A 19631-nucleotide genomic window follows, 5' to 3' on the forward strand; every position below is an offset into this window, starting at 1 on the left:
GGAATGGGCAACTAGGGAAGAAACATCCTCACATAATGCTCGATATCTTCCATCATTTAGAAGTGTAAATGTAATTCTGTACGAGATCAAGAAAAGAGACAAAATATATCATTTTTCTAAAAACTCCATGTAGTACCTTCAAATAAATGGGAAATGACTAGAAATCATTATTTATGGGAAAATAGTTAAGATTCCCCCTTACTTTAATATACTTCGCCTATAAGTTCTTAATATGATTTCATATAAAATGAGATCAGTTTGCCTCCCATGACACGTTCTGACATGGAGGACACGGATCTTCTCTCCAGTGGAACATGTCTCTGAATGTTTTATTTGTTATTACTTTTTTTGTACTGTTTTGCTGCATTCTTCAGACTATGCCCACCCTTATTTCAATGGGACACCCACTGTCCGCAAATGGTGGCTCGATAGCAGAGGTCACTGTTTTAGCAGCTGCGGAGCATTGATTGTAGAGCTTGTTGAATGTGGGTGTGCATCTCCAATGCATTAGTGCAGCTAATGCAAAAATAAATTGTTTTGGATTGTAGTCTATCAGACCCCTTGATAAATGGGCCTTTTAATTGCTCTGTGCCCAAATGAATGTCGACGGTTTCTGTCTGAATGAACACAGAGGACGGTAATTATTTTAAAGAACAGAGAAATAATCCTCACCTCCTTAATTAATACATTTAGACAGCAGTTATGAATCTGTTTTATGCTCATTAAGTTCCAAAGAATATTGATTTCCGTAAATACTATATCAGGCATCTGTAATTAGTGCTAATGTGTCTTCTGGCATGTCATATTTTTTCTGCTTGACCACACTATGTGTCTGTTTTTAATTTCCATGCTGATTTCTGAACATTTTTCGTTTTCTTCTTTGCTAAAGTTATGGTTCTGTGCACGGTGCCAAAACAATACTGTACATTTGTTTTTAGAGCTCAGCGTGACTTTTATTAATACTAATATTGAGCCCATTCTGACTTGTATTAACATTATTATTACACCAAACAGAGAAGAGAAAATACAGCATTTATTCTTTTGTAGGTTGGTAAATACCTACATTCTTAAATATGCCATTCTCTAATGGGTGGTTTCAAAGCCCATCAAACAAAATATATGTTTTCCTCTTAATGCCAGTGAATGCTAAAGGGAAGCTGTCACTCCCAGTCAATTTCTAATATTATGTTTACTCAAATGTGTGTTTAGTATAAAACTAAATGTGTCAATTCACACTGTCAGCTTAGCTCTGTCCTAGAACTGAGTGCGTCCATCTTGGCTTCTTGTGATATGTCTCGTCCTTTGTACATACCATTGAACAAAGTACAGAATGTTTCAATGGAAGGTGTGCCAGGCTGTGCCAGGCTGTGCCAGGCCTGAACTGGATTGGGATGTCAATGACTAATTCTTTACATTAATATTAAATAATACATGTCATATTCAATGTTCTATTCAATGCTTTAATTTCATAAGAAATGTTGGTTCTGTTTTAATTGGTTTTCAAAGGAACACATCCAACAGTATTCATGCAGAAAATCTAACTCCTGGGATGGAGTAGGGATGGAAAATCAGCAAAAATCCTCCTGCACATTGCACAAATTAACTGCAGGCGTAAAGTCATCACATTGTCCCATCTATTATTTACATTCACAAATGTGATAAAATTAGTGTCATGCGCATGTTGTGGAAAATAGAAAGAACAATCTGTGAGCAACTGATCTACTAAGACATTAACACTATAACCACAAGCTTCTCAAGTGGTTTAAGACAGTTTACAATCAGCTGCAAATATATTTCTCTATGGACAAATTAAATAATAAATTTATGAGATATTTAACAATTCCTGCTAACAATACAGAATTGGGCAAGCGTCGTGCCAGGTGGACTCAGGTGTACTCAGGTACCCTAATGTAGGGTTCAGTTGTCCACACTGTACTCCCATTTGGGGACCTTCCTGCACTCATGTACCAAGTTATAATAGATTATGGGTGTAGGTTTCATCCACCTGTGTAAATATTTTACATTTTGGATTATAATTGTTTAGATGGTAATTGGAAAAATAGTTAAACTAAATTTGGTTAAGTCTATTTTTTCCGCTTTTACCTTATCCACATAATACTTTATTAGATGATGATTACAGGACAGATGCTGTAATTTTTTCACAGTTAAATCCATGGGGTTCAAACATTGTTGCCTCTGGGTAACGCAGACAAATCCCACTGGCAATCTTTTCCCAATACAGCTCTAAAGTCCCCTACAATCATTCCATAAATTTAGCTACGGATGTTTATTTAGCCTTGAACATAGCCAGTTTAGAAAGAACGCAAGAAAATATTTTTTATCCTGCAGATTACAGATTTTTCCAGTCTGTATCTGGACCATAAAGTAAATTGTGCTGGCTACAGGCTAATGAATGGAGCTTGCCGTTCGATTCTATAATTAAATTGCACAGTTCTGACAGAGCTGAGAAGCTTTTCTGAATCATGTACTTTCTCAAAGTGTGAAAACCAGGAGAAGAAAGATCTTGAAGATTGATTTCACATATATATCTGTAACAGTGTTCAATTCATTCAGATGGGCCATGCGGTTCGGGATCTCTGACGCTCTTTTTGGCGGTTCTGCATGTACGAATATCGTCCACAAAAAATATTCGGGAAAATGATTCAAGTGAACTAAAAGGGCTCAAAAATGGGCCAATCAGTGTACTGCAAAATATATACATGATATAAATATTAGAGAGAGAGACAGTAGGAAGCATTCCCAAGTAAGTGGGTTAATCAATATGTGCAGACATTAGGACCTGCCAAGAATGGGGTACATTGATGTTGTGACAGACTTATGCAATATATGTTCTGTGAGACTTGAACTTGCTGTTTAGTAAATGAGAGAGTGCGCTGGGTAACTATAGGATATAAGAGCTTACAATACTATGTATCAAGATAGGATATAAGGGAGTACGATACTATGTATAAAGATAGGATATAAGGGAGTACGATACTATGTATTAAGATAGGATATAAGGGAGTACGATACTATGTATAAAGATAGGATATAAGAGAGTACGATAATATGTATGAAGATAGGATATAAGGGAGTACGATACTATGTATAAAGATAGGATGTAAGGGAGTACGATACTATGTATAAAGATAGGATATAAGAGAGTACGATACTATGTATAAAGATAGGATATAAGTGAGTACGATACTATGTATAAAGATAGGATATAAGAGAGTACGATACTATGTATAAAGATAGGATATAAGGGAGTACGATACTATGTATAAAGATAGGATATAAGGGAGTACGATACTATGTATAAAGATAGGATATAAGGGAGTACGATACTATGTATAAAGATAGGATATAAGAGAATATGATACTATGTATAAAGATAGGATATAAGGGAGTACGATACTATGTATAAAGATAGGATATAAGAGAATATGATACTATGTATAAAGATAGGATATAAGAGAATACGATACTATGTATAAAGATAGGATATAAGGGAGTACGATACTATGTATAAAGATAGGATATAAGAGAGTACGATACTATGTATGAAGATAGGATATAAGGGAGTACGATACTATGTATAAAGATAGGATGTAAGGGAGTACGATACTATGTATAAAGATAGGATATAAGAGAGTACGATACTATGTATAAAGATAGGATATAAGGGAGTACGATACTATGTATAAAGATAGGATATAAGGGAGTATGATACTATGTATAAAGATAGGATATAAGGGAGTACGATACTATGTATAAAGATAGGATATAAGAGAATACGATACTATGTATAAAGATAGGATATAAGGGAGTATGATACTATGTATAAAGATAGGATATAAGAGAGTACGATACTATGTATAAAGATAGGTCATATGCCATTATGAGTGTATGTCTGTATGCCATTATGAATGTATGTGTGTATGTCTGTATGAATGTGTGTGTGTGTGTGTATGTATGTATGTCGGTGTCTGTATGTATGTTATTATGTGTCTGTCTGTCACTATGTATGCCTGTGTGTATGTCTCAGTATGTGTCAGTATGTATGCCTGTATGCATGTATGTCTGTTTCAGTATGTGTGTCTGTTAGTATGTATCTGTGTCCTTTTGTATCAGTGTGTGCGTTTGTGTCTGTGTGTGGACCCAGTGGGCGGTATTTGGAGGCGGGCCCCAGGGGGCCCAGACCCTGAGCTGAGTTAGGGGCCCCAAAATTTCTGGTGGCGGCCCTGAGTACGATACTATGTATAAAGATAGGATATAAGGGAGTACGATACTATGTATCATATAAGGGAGTACGATACTAAGATAGGATATAAGAGAGTATGATGCTATATATAAAGATAGGATATAAGGGAGTACGATACTATGTATAAAGATAGGATATAAGGGAGTACGATACTATGTATAAAGATAGGATATAAGAGAGTACGATACTATGTATAAAGATAGGATATAAGGGAGTACGATACTATGTATAAAGATAGGATATAAGGGAATACGATACTATGTATAAAGATAGGATATAAGGGAGTACGATACTATGTATAAAGATAGGATATAAGGAACTCCCTGCCTCTGACATTAAGACTTGAGAATGATCTACTGAAGTTCCGCCGGAGCTTAAAAACAGTTTTATTTGCTCAGGCATACGGGATGACATGAAATTTTTAACCTGGTTCAAATGCATGTGATTATAATGCTGTTGTGTGCTGGATATTGTTTTGCTTGTTTTTGATTGCTGGTATGCGCATCGAGACCCTATGGGTAATAAGACTGCGTTTCTTAAGAATTTTTAATAAATAAATAAATAAATAAATATGTATAAAGATAGGATATAAGGGAATACGATACTATGTATAAAGATAGGATATAAGGGAGTACGATACTATGTATAAAGATAGGATATAAGAGAATATGATACTATGTATAAAGATAGGATATAAGGGAGTACGATACTATGTATAAAGACAGGATATAAGAGAGTACGATAATATGTATAAAGATATGATATAAGGGAATACGATACAATGTATAAAGATAGGATATAAGGGAGTACGATACAATGTATAAAGATAGGATATAAGAGAATATGATACTATGTATAAAGATATGATATAAGGGAGTACGATACTATGTATAAAGATAAGATATAAGGGAGTACGATAATATGTATAAAGATAGGATATAAGGGAGTACGATACTATGTATAAAGATAGAATATAAGAGAGTACGATACTATGTATAAAGATAGGATATAAGGGAGTATGATACTATGTATAAAGATAGGATATAAGAGAGTATGATGCTATATATAAAGATAGGATATAAGGGAGTACGATACTATGTATAAAGATAGGATATAAGGGAGTACGATACTATGTATAAAGATAGGATATAAGAGAGTACGATACTATGTATAAAGATAGGATATAAGGGAGTACGATACTATGTATAAAGATAGGATATAAGGGAATACGATACTATGTATAAAGATAGGATATAAGGGAGTATGATACTATGTATGAAGATAGGATATAAGGGAGTACGATACTATGTATAAAGATAGGATATAAGGGAGTACGATACTATGTATAAAGATAAGATATAAGGGAGTACGATAATATGTATAAAGATAGGATATAAGGGAGTACGATACTATGTATAAAGATAGAATATAAGAGAGTACGATACTATGTATAAAGATAGGATATAAGGGAGTATGATACTATGTATAAAGATAGGATATAAGAGAGTACGATACTACATATAAAGATAGGATATAAGGGAGTATGATATTATGTATAAAGATAGGATATAAGAGAGTATGATACTATGTATAAAGATAGGATATAAGGGAGTACGATACTATGTATAAAGATAGGATATAAGAGAGTACGATACTATGTATAAAGATAGGATATAAGAGAGTATGATACTATGTATAAAGATAGGATATAAGGGAGTACGATACTATGTATAAAGATAGGATATAAGAGAGTATGATACTATGTATAAAGATAGGATATAAGGGAGTACGATACTATGTATAAAGATAGGATATAAGAGAGTACGATACAATGTATAAAGATAGGATATAAGAGAGTACAAAACTATGAATAAAGATAGGATATAAGAGAGTACAAAACTATGTATAAAGATAGGATATAAGAGAGTACGATACTATGTATAAAGATAGGATATAAGGGAGTACGATACTATGTATAAAGATAGGATATAAGGGAGTACGAAACTATGTATAAAGATAGGATATAAGAGAGTACGATACTACGTATAAAGATAGGATATAAGGGAATACGATACTATGTATAAAGATAGGATATAAGAGAGTACGATACTATGTATAAAGATAGGATATAAGGGAGTACGATACTATGTATAAAGATAGGATATAAGAGAGTACGATAGTATGTATAAAGATAGGATATAAGGGAGTACGATACTATGTATAAAGATAGGATATAAGGGAATACGATACTATGTATAAAGATAGCATATAAGAGAGTACGATACTATGTATAAAGATAGGATATAAGGGAGTACGATACTATGTATAAAGATAGGATATAAGGGAGTACGATACAATGTATAAAGATAGGATATAAGAGAATATGATACTATGTATAAAGATAGGATATAAGAGAGTACAATACTATGTATAAAGATAGGATATAAGGGAATACGATACTATGTATAAAGATAGGATATAAGAGAATATGATACTATGTATAAAGATAGGATATAAGAGAGTACGATACTATGTATAAAGATAGGATATAAGATAATATGATACTATGTATAAAGATAGGATATAAGAGAGTACAATACTATGTATAAAGATAGGATATAAGAGAGTACGATACTATGTATAAAGATAGGATATAAGGGAGTACGATACTATGTATAAAGTTAGGATATAAGAGAATATGATACTATGTATAAAGATAGGATATAAGAGAGTACAATACTATGTATAAAGATAGGATATAAGAGAGTACGATACTATGTATAAAGATAGGATATAAGAGAGTACAATACTATGTATAAAGATAGGATATAAGAGAGTACGATACTATGTATAAAGATAGGATATAAGAGAATATGATACTATGTATAAAGATAGGATATAAGAGAGTACAATACTATGTATAAAGATAGGATATAAGAGAGTACGATCCTATGTATAAAGATAGGATATAAGGGAATACGATACTATGTATAAAGATAGGATATAAGAGAGTACGATACTATGTATAAAGATAGGATATAAGAGAGTACAATACTATGTATAAAGATAGGATATAAGAGAGTACGATACTATGTATAAAGATAGGATATAAGAGAGTACAATACTATGTATAAAGATAGGATATAAGAGAGTACGATACTATGTATAAAGATAGGATATAAGAGAATATGATACTATGTATAAAGATAGGATATAAGGGAGTACGATACTTTGTATAACTATAGGATATAAGGGAATACTATACTGTGTATAAAGATAGGATATAAGGGAGTACAATACTATGTATAAAGATATGATATAAGAGAGTACAATACTATGTATAAAGATAGGATATAAGAGAGTACGATACTATGTATAAAGATAGGATATAAGGGAGTACGATACTATGTATAAAGATAGGATATAAGTGAGTACGATACTATGTATAAAGATAGGATATAAGTGAGTACGATACTATGTATAAAGATAGGATATAAGGGAGTACGATACAATGTATAAAGATAGGATATAAGAGAGTACGATACTATGTATAAAGATAGGATATAAGAGAGTACGATACTATGTATAAAGATAGGATATAAGGGAGTACAATACTATGTATAAAGATAGGATATAAGAGAGTACGATACTATGTATAAAGATAGGATATAAGAGAGTACAATACTATGTATAAAGATAGGATATAAGAGAGTACGATACTATGTATAAAGATAGGATATAAGAGAGTACGATACTACGTATAAAGATAGGATATAAGGGAATACGATACTATGTATAAAGATAGGATATAAGGGAGTACAATACTATGTATAAAGATAGGATATAAGAGAGTACGATACTATGTATAAAGATAGGATATAAGGGAGTACGATACTATGTATAAAGATAGGATATAAGAGAGTACGATACTATGTATAAAGATAGGATATAAGAGAGTACGATACTATGTATAAAGATAGGATATAAGAGAGTACGATACTATGTATAAAGATAGGATATAAGGGAGTACGATACTATGTATAACTATAGGATATAAGGGAGTACAATACTATGTATAAAGATAGGATATAAGAGAGTACGATACTATGTATAAAGATAGGATATAAGAGAGTACGATACTACGTATAAAGATAGGATATAAGGGAATACGATACTATGTATAAAGATAGGATATAAGGGAGTACAATACTATGTATAAAGATAGGATATAAGAGAGTACGATACTATGTATAAAGATAGGATATAAGGGAGTACGATACTATGTATAAAGATAGGATATAAGAGAGTACGATACTATGTATAAAGATAGGATATAAGAGAGTACGATACTATGTATAAAGATAGGATATAAGAGAGTACGATACTATGTATAAAGATAGGATATAAGAGAGTACGATACTATGTATAAAGATAGGATATAAGAGAATATGATACTATGTATAAAGATAGGATATAAGGGAGTACGATACTATGTATAAAGATAGGATATAAGAGAGTACAATACTATGTATAAAGATAGGATATAAGAGAATACGATACTATGTATAAAGATAGGATATAAGAGAGTACGATACTATGTATAAAGATAGGATATAAGAGAATATGATACTATGTATAAAGATGGGATATAAGGGAGTACGATACTATGTATGAAGATCGGATATAAGAGAATATGATACTATGTATAAAGATAGGATATAAGGGAATATGATACTATGTATGAAGATCGGATATAAGAGAATATGATACTATGTATGAAGATCGGATATAAGGGAGTACGATACTATGTATAAAGATAGGATATAAGGGAGTACGATACTATGTATAAAGATAGGATATAAGAGAGTACGATACTATGTATAAAGATAGGATATAAGAGAGTACGATACTATGTATAAAGATAGGATATAAGAGAGTACGATACTATGTATAAAGATAGGATATAAGAGAGTACGATACTATGTATAAAGATAGGATATAAGAGAATATGATACTATGTATAAAGATAGGATATAAGGGAGTACGATACTATGTATAAAGATAGGATATAAGAGAGTACAATACTATGTATAAAGATAGGATATAAGAGAATACGATACTATGTATAAAGATAGGATATAAGAGAGTACGATACTATGTATAAAGATAGGATATAAGAGAATATGATACTATGTATAAAGATGGGATATAAGGGAGTACGATACTATGTATAAAGATAGGATATAAGTGAGTACGATACTATGTATGAAGATCGGATATAAGAGAATAATATACTATGTATAAAGATAGGATATAAGGGAATATGATACTATGTATGAAGATCGGATATAAGAGAATATGATACTATGTATGAAGATCGGATATAAGAGAATATGATACTATGTATAACTATAGGATATAAGATCGTACTCACTGGATTTATTTAAATCGCTTGCTGTTCTTTCTATTAGCAAACAGGATAGTGAATGCTGCTGACCACAATGCGCACGTTTATAACATATCAATATAGATGTTCTCACTGCTCCTCTTTTTTCCCCTAGTGGTCACTTGTCACGTGATCTGTGAATAATATAAACAATTAGTGTCCCCTAACCATCGACCATCTTTTTTCCCATCAATCATTGCTTGCTGCCGCGGTTAAACCTTGGACTAACAAACCAATTATTGTGAAAGTCATTCGTTCAGTTTTACCTCCATAAACCAGTTGGAATTATGGGATTCGGATAACCTGCCAATCAGCCGAAATTTGAAACTCGAAACCAACACCTTCTGAATTCAAGTTTTTCTAATTCTCTGCTTTAAATTGACTTTACAGTTTTTATTCAAATTCTATAATCAGAAGGGAAATGAAATGAACTAAAGTGGTAAAATTATAATGCTTCTTACACACTTCCCATAATGCACAGCTGAAGCTCGTTAATACTGTTAGAGAATGCATTGTGGTTCAGTAATGGATATCCAGTTATTTTCCTTGTGTAGGAGCAGTAAAAGCTGATTATATTATTAATTGACATTGTAGAACCCCTCCCCCTCTAAGCTGAAAATTCATTCATTGAAAGGTCTAACTCGCTACTAATCATCCTTCTGCTAATGAAAGCTAAATCGGTTTACCAATTAAAGGGCGGGCGTAGTCTCCTCATGGAAATCAAGAAATATAATTAAATCAAATTTAGAATAGGAATGCTAAATTATATTTTCTGTAAATACATTTCTAGATTATCTACATCAATCTAAATTATTTGGGTGATTTAGTCAGGCGATTGATTCCCACAGTGACTCACTTCGCAGATCTTGCTTGGAATTTATAATTATCCTGCGTCAAGTAAAAGGTTTTTTCTGGATTATTTTTTAAACACTTGACTCTATGAACTTTACCAGTAATCATTAAAACACTTCTCAGCTCAAACTACCAATAAATGTATCTCTCATACTAGATGATACTGCCCACTAGTGGCGACAATTGGTATTTTATTTCTATGATCTCTGTGTGAGTATGTATATAAAGTTTATATCACAGGTGCACTTTACATGTTATATTACAGTAAGTGCAGCAGGTATACAGTGTATGTATATTTTATTTATATAACGCTAACAGGTGTACTCAGCACTTTACAGGTTACATTACAGTAGAGGGAGGTACAGTAAGTGCAGTAGGTATACAGTGTATGTATATTGTATTTATATAGTGCTAACAGGTGTACTCAGCACTTTACAGGTTACATTACAGTAGAGGGAGGTACAGTAAGTACAGTAGGTATACAGTGTAAGTATATTTTATTTATATAGCGCTAACAGGTGTACTCAGCACTTTACAGGTTACATTACAGTAGAGGGAGGTACAGTAAGTGCAGTAGGTATACAGTGTATGTATATTGTATTTATAAAGCACTAACAGGTGTACTCAGCACTTTACAGGTTACATTACAGTAGAGGGAGGTACAGTAAGTGCAGCAGGTATACAGTGTATGTATATTATATTTATATAGCGCTAACAGGTGTACTCAGCACTTTACAGGTTACATTACAGTAGAGGGAGGTACAGTAAGTGCAGTAGGTATACAGTGTATGTATATTATATTTATATAGCACTAACAGGTATACTCAGCACTTTACAGGTTACATTACAGTAGAGGGAGGTACAGTAAGTGCAGTAGGTATACAGTGTATGTATATTTTATTTATATAGTGATAACAGGTGTACTCAGCACGTTACAGGTTACATTACAGTAGAGGGAGGTACAGTAAGTGCAGTAGGTATACAGAGTATGTATATTATATTTATATAGCGCTAACAGGTGTACTCGGCACTTTACAGGTTACATTACAGTAGAGGGAGGTACAGTAAGTGCAGTAGGTATACAGTGTATGTATATTGTATTTATAAAGCACTAACAGGTGTACTCAGCACTTTACAGGTTACATTACAGTAGAGGGAGGTACAGTAAGTGCAGCAGGTATACAGTGTATGTATATTATATTTATATAGCGCTAACAGGTGTACTCAGCACTTTACAGGTTACATTACAGTAGAGGGAGGTACAGTAAGTGCAGTAGGTATACAGTGTATGTATATTATATTTATATAGCACTAACAGGTATACTCAGCACTTTACAGGTTACATTACAGTAGAGGGAGGTACAGTAAGTGCACTAGGTATACAGTGTATGTATATTTTATTTATATAGTGATAACAGGTGTACTCAGCACGTTACAGGTTACATTACAGTAGAGGGAGGTACAGTAAGTGCAGTAGGTATACAGAGTATGTATATTATATTTATATAGCGCTAACAGGTGTACTCGGCACTTTACAGGTTACATTACAGTAGAGGGAGGTACAGTAAGTGCAGCAGGTATACAGTGTATGTATATTTTATTTATATAGAGCTAACAGGTGTACTCAGCATATTACAGGTTACATTACAGTAGAGGGAGGTACAGTAAGTGCAGTAGGTATACAGTGTATGTATATTTTATTTATATAGCGCTAACAGGTGTACTCAGCACTTTACAGGTTACATTACAGTAGAGGGAGGTACAGTAAGTGCAGTAGGTATACAGTGTATGTATATTATATTTATATAGTGCTAACAGGTGTACTCAGCACTTTACAGGTTACATTACAGTAGAGGGAGGTACAGTAAGTGCAGTAGGTATACAGTGTATGTATATTGTATTTATATAATGCTAACAGGTGTACTCAGCACTTTACAGGTTACATTACAGTAGAGGGAGGTACAGTAAGTGCAGTAGGTATACAGTGTATGCATATTTGATTTATATAGTGCTAACAGGTGTACTCAGCACTTTACAGGTTACATTACAGTAGAGGGAGGTACAGTGAGTGCAGTAGGTATACAGTGTATGTATATTATATTTATATAGCGCTAACAGGTGTACTCAGCACTTTACAGGTTACATTACTGTAGAGGGAGGTACAGTAAGTGCAGTAGGTATACAGTGTATGCATATTTGATTTATATAGTGCTAACAGGTGTACTCGGCACTTTACAGGTTACATTACAGTAGAGGGAGGTACAGTAAGCGCTGTAGGTATACAGTGTATGTATATTTTATTTATATAGTGCTAACAGGTGTACTCAGCACTTTACAGGTTACATTACAGTAGAGGGAGGTACAGTGAGTGCAGTAGGTATACAGTGTATGTATATTTTATGTATTTAGAGCTAACAGGTGTACTCAGCACTTTACAGGTTACATTACAGTAGAGGGAGGTATAGTAAGTGCAGTAGGTATACAGTGTATGTATATTTTATTTACATAGCGCTAACAGGTGTACTCAGCACTTTACAGGTTACATTACAGTAGAGGGAGGTACAGTAAGTGCAGTAGGTATACAGTGTATGTATATTATATTTATATAGCACTAACAGGTATACTCAGCACTTTACAGGTTACATTACAGTAGAGGGAGGTACAGTAAGTGCACTAGGTATACAGTGTATGTATATTTTATTTATATAGTGATAACAGGTGTACTCAGCACGTTACAGGTTACATTACAGTAGAGGGAGGTACAGTAAGTGCAGTAGGTATACAGAGTATGTATATTATATTTATATAGCGCTAACAGGTGTACTCGGCACTTTACAGGTTACATTACAGTAGAGGGAGGTACAGTAAGTGCAGCAGGTATACAGTGTATGTATATTTTATTTATATAGAGCTAACAGGTGTACTCAGCATATTACAGGTTACATTACAGTAGAGGGAGGTACAGTAAGTGCAGTAGGTATACAGTGTATGTATATTTTATTTATATAGCGCTAACAGGTGTACTCAGCACTTTACAGGTTACATTACAGTAGAGGGAGGTACAGTAAGTGCAGTAGGTATACAGTGTATGTATATTATATTTATATAGTGCTAACAGGTGTACTCAGCACTTTACAGGTTACATTACAGTAGAGGGAGGTACAGTAAGTGCAGTAGGTATACAGTGTATGTATATTGTATTTATATAATGCTAACAGGTGTACTCAGCACTTTACAGGTTACATTACAGTAGAGGGAGGTACAGTAAGTGCAGTAGGTATACAGTGTATGCATATTTGATTTATATAGTGCTAACAGGTGTACTCAGCACTTTACAGGTTACATTACAGTAGAGGGAGGTACAGTGAGTGCAGTAGGTATACAGTGTATGTATATTATATTTATATAGCGCTAACAGGTGTACTCAGCACTTTACAGGTTACATTACTGTAGAGGGAGGTACAGTAAGTGCAGTAGGTATACAGTGTATGCATATTTGATTTATATAGTGCTAACAGGTGTACTCGGCACTTTACAGGTTACATTACAGTAGAGGGAGGTACAGTAAGCGCTGTAGGTATACAGTGTATGTATATTTTATTTATATAGTGCTAACAGGTGTACTCAGCACTTTACAGGTTACATTACAGTAGAGGGAGGTACAGTGAGTGCAGTAGGTATACAGTGTATGTATATTTTATGTATTTAGAGCTAACAGGTGTACTCAGCACTTTACAGGTTACATTACAGTAGAGGGAGGTATAGTAAGTGCAGTAGGTATACAGTGTATGTATATTTTATTTACATAGCGCTAACAGGTGTACTCAGCACTTTACAGGTTACATTACAGTAGAGGGAGGTACAGTAAGTGCAGTAGGTATACAGTGTATGTATATTTTATTTATATAGCGCTAACAGGTGTACTCGGCACTTTACAGGTTACATTACAGTAGAGGGAGGTACAGTAAGTGCAGTAGGTATACAGTGTATGTGTATTATATTTATATAGCGCTAACAGGTGTACTCAGCACTTTACAGGCTACATTACAGTAGAGGGAGGTACAGTAAGTGCAGTAGGTATACAGTGTATGTATATTATATTTATATAGCGCTAACAGGTGTACTCAGTACTTTACAGGTTACATTACAGTAGGGAAGTACAGTAACTGCAGTAGGTATACAGTGTATGTGTATTGTATTTATATAGCTCTAACAGGTGTACTCAGTACTTTACAGGTTACATTACAGTAGAGGGAGGTACAGTAAGTGCAGTAGGTATACAGTGTATGTATATTGTATTTATATAACGCTAACAGGTGTACTCAGTACTTTACAGGTTACATTACAGTAGAGGGAGCTACAGTAAGTGCAGTAGGTATACAGTGTATGTATATTGTATTTATATAACGCTAACAGGTGTACTCAGCACTTTGCAGGTTACATTACAGTAGAGGGAGGTACAGTAAGTGCAGTAGGTATACAGTGTATGTATATTTATATAGCGCTAACGGGTGTACTCAGCACTTTACAGGTTACATTACAGTAGAGGGAAGTACAGTAGCTGCAGTAGGTATACAGTGTATGTATATTGTATTTATGAAGCACTAACAGGTGTACTCAGCACTTTACAGGTTACATTACAGTAGAGGGAGGTACAGTAAGTGCAGTAGGTATACAGTGTATGTATATTATATTTATATAGCGCTAACAGGTGTACTCAGCACTTTACAGGTTACATTACAGTAGAGGGAGGTACAGTAAGTGCAGTAGGTATACAGTGTATGTATATTTTATTTATATAGCGCTAACAGGTGTACTCAGCACTTTACATGTTACATTACAGTAGAGGGAGGTACAGTAAGTACAGTAGGTATACAGTGTATGTATAGTTTATTTATATAGCGCTAACAGGTGTACTCAGCACGTTACAGGTTACATTACAGTAGGGGGAGGTACAGTAAGTGCAGTAGGTATACAGTGTATGTATATTATATTTATATAGAGCTAACAGGTGTACTCAGCACTTTACAGGTTACATTACAGTAGAGGGAGGTACAGTAAGTGCAGTAGGTATACAGTGTATGTATATTGTATTTATATTGCGCTAAAAGGTGTACTCAGCACTTTACAGGTTACATTACAGTAGAGGGAGGTACAGTAAGTACAGTAGGTATACAGTGTATGTATATTATATTTATATAGCGCTAACTGGTGTACTCAGCACGTTACAGGTTACATTACAGTAGAGGGAGGTACAGTAAGTGCAGTAGGTATACAGTGTATGTATATTATATTTATATAGAGCTAACAGGTGTACTCAGCACTTTACAGGTTACATTACAGTAGAGGGAGGTACAGTAAGTGCAGTAGGTATACAGTGTATGTATTTTGTATTTATATTGCGCTAAAAGGTGTACTCAGCACTTTACAGGTTACATTACAGTAGAGGGAGGTACAGTGAGTACAGTAGGTATACAGTGTATGTATATTATATTTATATAGCGCTAACTGGTGTACTCAGCATGTTACAGGTTACATTACAGTAGAGGGAGGTACAGTAAGTGCAGTAGGTATACAGTGTATGTATATTGTATTTATATAGCGCTAACAGGTGTACTCAGCACTTTACAGGTTACATTACAGTAGAGGGAGGTACAGTAAGTGCAGCAGGTATACAGTGTATGTATATTATATTTATATAGCGCTAACAGGTGTACTCGTCACTTTACAGGTTACATTACAGTAGAGGGAGGTACAGTAAGTGCAGCAGGTATACAGTGTATGTATATTTTATTTATATAGAGCTAACAGGTGTACTCAGCACATTACAGGTTACATTACAGTAGAGGGAGGTACAGTAAGTGCAGTAGGTATACAGTGTATGTATATTTTATTTATATAGCGCTAACAGGTGTACTCAGCACTTTACAGGTTACATTACAGTAGAGGGAGGTACAGTAAGTGCAGTAGGTATACAGTGTATGTATATTATATTTATATAATGCTAACAGGTGTACTCAGCACTTTACAGGTTACATTACAGTAGAGGGAGGTACAGTAAGTGCAGTAGGTATACAGTGTATGTATATTGTATTTATATAATGCTAACAGGTGTACTCAGCACTTTACAGGTTACATTACAGTAGAGGGAGGTACAGTAAGTGCAGTAGGTATTCAGTGTATGCATATTTGATTTATATAGTGCTAACAGGTGTACTCAGCACTTTACAGGTTACATTACAGTAGAGGGAGGTACAGTAAGTGCAGTAGGTATACAGTGTATGTATATTGTATTTATATTGCGCTAAAAGGTGTACTCAGCACTTTACAGGTTACATTACAGTAGAGCGAGGTACAGTAAGTACAGTAGGTATACAGTGTATGTATATTGTATTTATATTGCGCTAAAAGGTGTACTCAGCACTTTACAGGTTACATTACAGTAGAGGGAGGTACAGTAAGTACAGTAGGTATACAGTGTCTGCATATTTTATTTATCTAACGCTAACAGGTGTACTCAGCACTTTACAGGTTATATTACAGTAGAGGGAGGTGCAAAGTTCACTGATATGTTTCAATACAAATTTTAGCATGCATTAATTATTTTTAACAAAAGCCATTAAATGTATAAATATTAAGAGCTGATGTAGATTTTATTTACAATGGCAACAGTATTATTATAGTTTAACGCTTGTATAATAACCACTACTTTCTTTTTCTCTTATATGAATTGTGTTCACGAGAAGACCTCTCCAATCCACAGAAACTCCACAGAACTGACACATTTCCTACATATAGATCTGAACACTGATAAAGACTCATTTCTAACTGCCAGATTTCTTATACAATAATTTGATGGGAAGTCGGAGGCCGTCAGGAGGGTGGCCCACGAGTGGATTGTTTTTACGCTGCAATGCAATTTTTTTTTACCTTTACAAAGATTGCGCTGTTTAGACTTTACGGATGTGTCTGTTTCATACTTGCTTATAAACCGGACAATTAAGCAATTTCTTTTTATATCTTGCATTATCATTGCTAATATATATATGTTTGTTTGTTGTGTTTTATATTTTTTTCTGGTTTTGTGAGAATCTACTGAAATTAAATTGTTTTATTTATTTATTGTGCTTTTGCAATATTTTAAGCATACTGTCCGATACCTTTCTATTTGGGCAAAATATTACTTTACTAGGATTGGTCTGGAATATATCACAAAACATTTTTACCCCTTTACTAGCAAGCTTTTTTTCATTTTAAATAAATAATGTAAATTGTAAGAAAGCTTGGAAACACGGAATGATGTGAGCTAGCACACAAATGTATCATAGCAATTTCATTTTTTGTTTAATTACAAATATGTAAACTTTCACAAATTATATTTTTTGGGGTGTATTCCTTTGCTGAAACATGTTGAGTTAGAGAATGCATAATATCCCCTCTCTTGCAATGGTTCCGATAGAGTTGGTTACTACACAGGGATACACAGGGTTATATTCTAATCAGTTAATGATCAGGAAATCAAAGTGATTTCAATGTAAAAATGTCAAACTTTAGCTCAAGGTTGTCGAATTAGAAAAACCATCAATGTAACTTTGATTTCAACAGATTAACATTCTTTTGTGCACAAACTCCTTGGTGGGGTAGATTATTTGACACAGTCACTCCAGTTCCACGGTAAAAATAGTCTATTACAGGCACTACACCATGACAAATGGTCACCGAACATGTTCTAGCATCCTCTCCCCATAGTCAGGATTTACATTTTTCAAAGTCTAATCGAAGGAGATAGCTATAAGAGATGGACAGATGGAGAGCTATGAAATTACTGCCACAAACTCTATTCTCAGAATAATAAGAGACCACCCTTGCTGACAGCCAGTGACAGCGACTGCATTCCGTATGTAATGGCCATGATCCCAAAATGAAGTAGCTGAAATCATTCTTTGTCGCAGACAGCATCTTATACAGACAATACATTATGCACTCAGATTTGGCAGGTAAAAATCAATCTCCTATTTCTCTTCATCATGTCTGGATCCTCAGAGATCTGGGTGCTACTGTTGCATGAATTGTGTCTGGTGAAATGTTTTGAATTGAGGCATTGACCCTCACTCACTGACAACAGACAGACTGGAGGTGGTACTGACCCTCATTTACTGACAATAGAGAGACTGGAGGGGGTACTTACCCTCACTCACTGGCAATAGATTATTATTATTATGTTATTACTTATGTAGCGGCATCAAATTCCGCAGCGCTTTACAGTGGGTGGACGAACAGACATGTAATTGTAACCAGACAAGTTGGACACACAGGAACAGAGGGGTTGAGGGCCCTACCCAATGAGCTTACATGCTAGAGGGGGTGGGGTAAAGTGACACAAAAGGTAAGTATAGTATTAGAGTAATGACAGTTGCAAGAAAGGAATCAGTCAGGAGCTATTAACAGTTTAATTGATACACTTTTATGAAGAAGCGGGTTTTTAACGATTTTTTGAAGGAGTGGAGACTGGGTGAGCATCTAACGGAGGAGGGAAGTGAGTTCCACAGGAACGATGCCGCCCTCGAGAAGTCTTGAAGGCGAGTATCAGAGGTGGGAGTACGGACAGAAGTTAGACATAAGTCTTCAGCAGAACGTAAGGGCCTAGACAGGATATATTTGTGCATTAGCATTATGTAGAGATTTGAAAACAAGAACCAGAATTTTAAATTGAGCCCTATATCTTACAGGAAGCCAATGTAGGGACTGACAGAAGGGTGAGGCGTGGGAAGTGCGGGCAGACAGGAAGATGAGCCTCGCTGCCACATTCATTATGGACATTAATGGCGCAAGTTGGGAGCACGTAAGACCACTGAGAAGCGGATTACAGTAGTCAAGGTGAGAAAGGACAGTGAAATGGATCAGCACCTAACTCGCATCTGGCATTAAGTAGGGTCGGATGCACAAAATGTTTTTGAGATGGAGGTCGCAGGATTTGGCGATAGACTGAACATTAAGGCGTGAAGGAGAGGTCAGAGTCAAAGAGAACACCCAGGCAGCGAGAGGGTCGAGGAGAGATCAGGAGAGGAC

General features: G+C 34.5%; 1 protein-coding gene across 1 annotated transcript in view; it reads left to right on the top strand.

Annotated features, from left to right (window-relative positions):
- The window catches only part of DOK5 (docking protein 5), a 188558-nt gene extending 171102 nt beyond the window's left edge, over positions 1-17456 (top strand). The window contains exon 8 of the mRNA XM_063425686.1: positions 17309-17456. Coding sequence (XP_063281756.1) covers positions 17309-17373 — 65 coding nt within the window. The 3' untranslated portion in view covers positions 17374-17456. The remainder of the gene's footprint in view (positions 1-17308) is intronic.
- Positions 17457-19631: the final 2175 nt, after the last annotated feature.

The sequence above is a fragment of the Pelobates fuscus genome, chromosome 6, assembly GCF_036172605.1.
Source record: "Pelobates fuscus isolate aPelFus1 chromosome 6, aPelFus1.pri, whole genome shotgun sequence".
Lineage (NCBI taxonomy): Eukaryota > Metazoa > Chordata > Amphibia > Anura > Pelobatidae > Pelobates > Pelobates fuscus.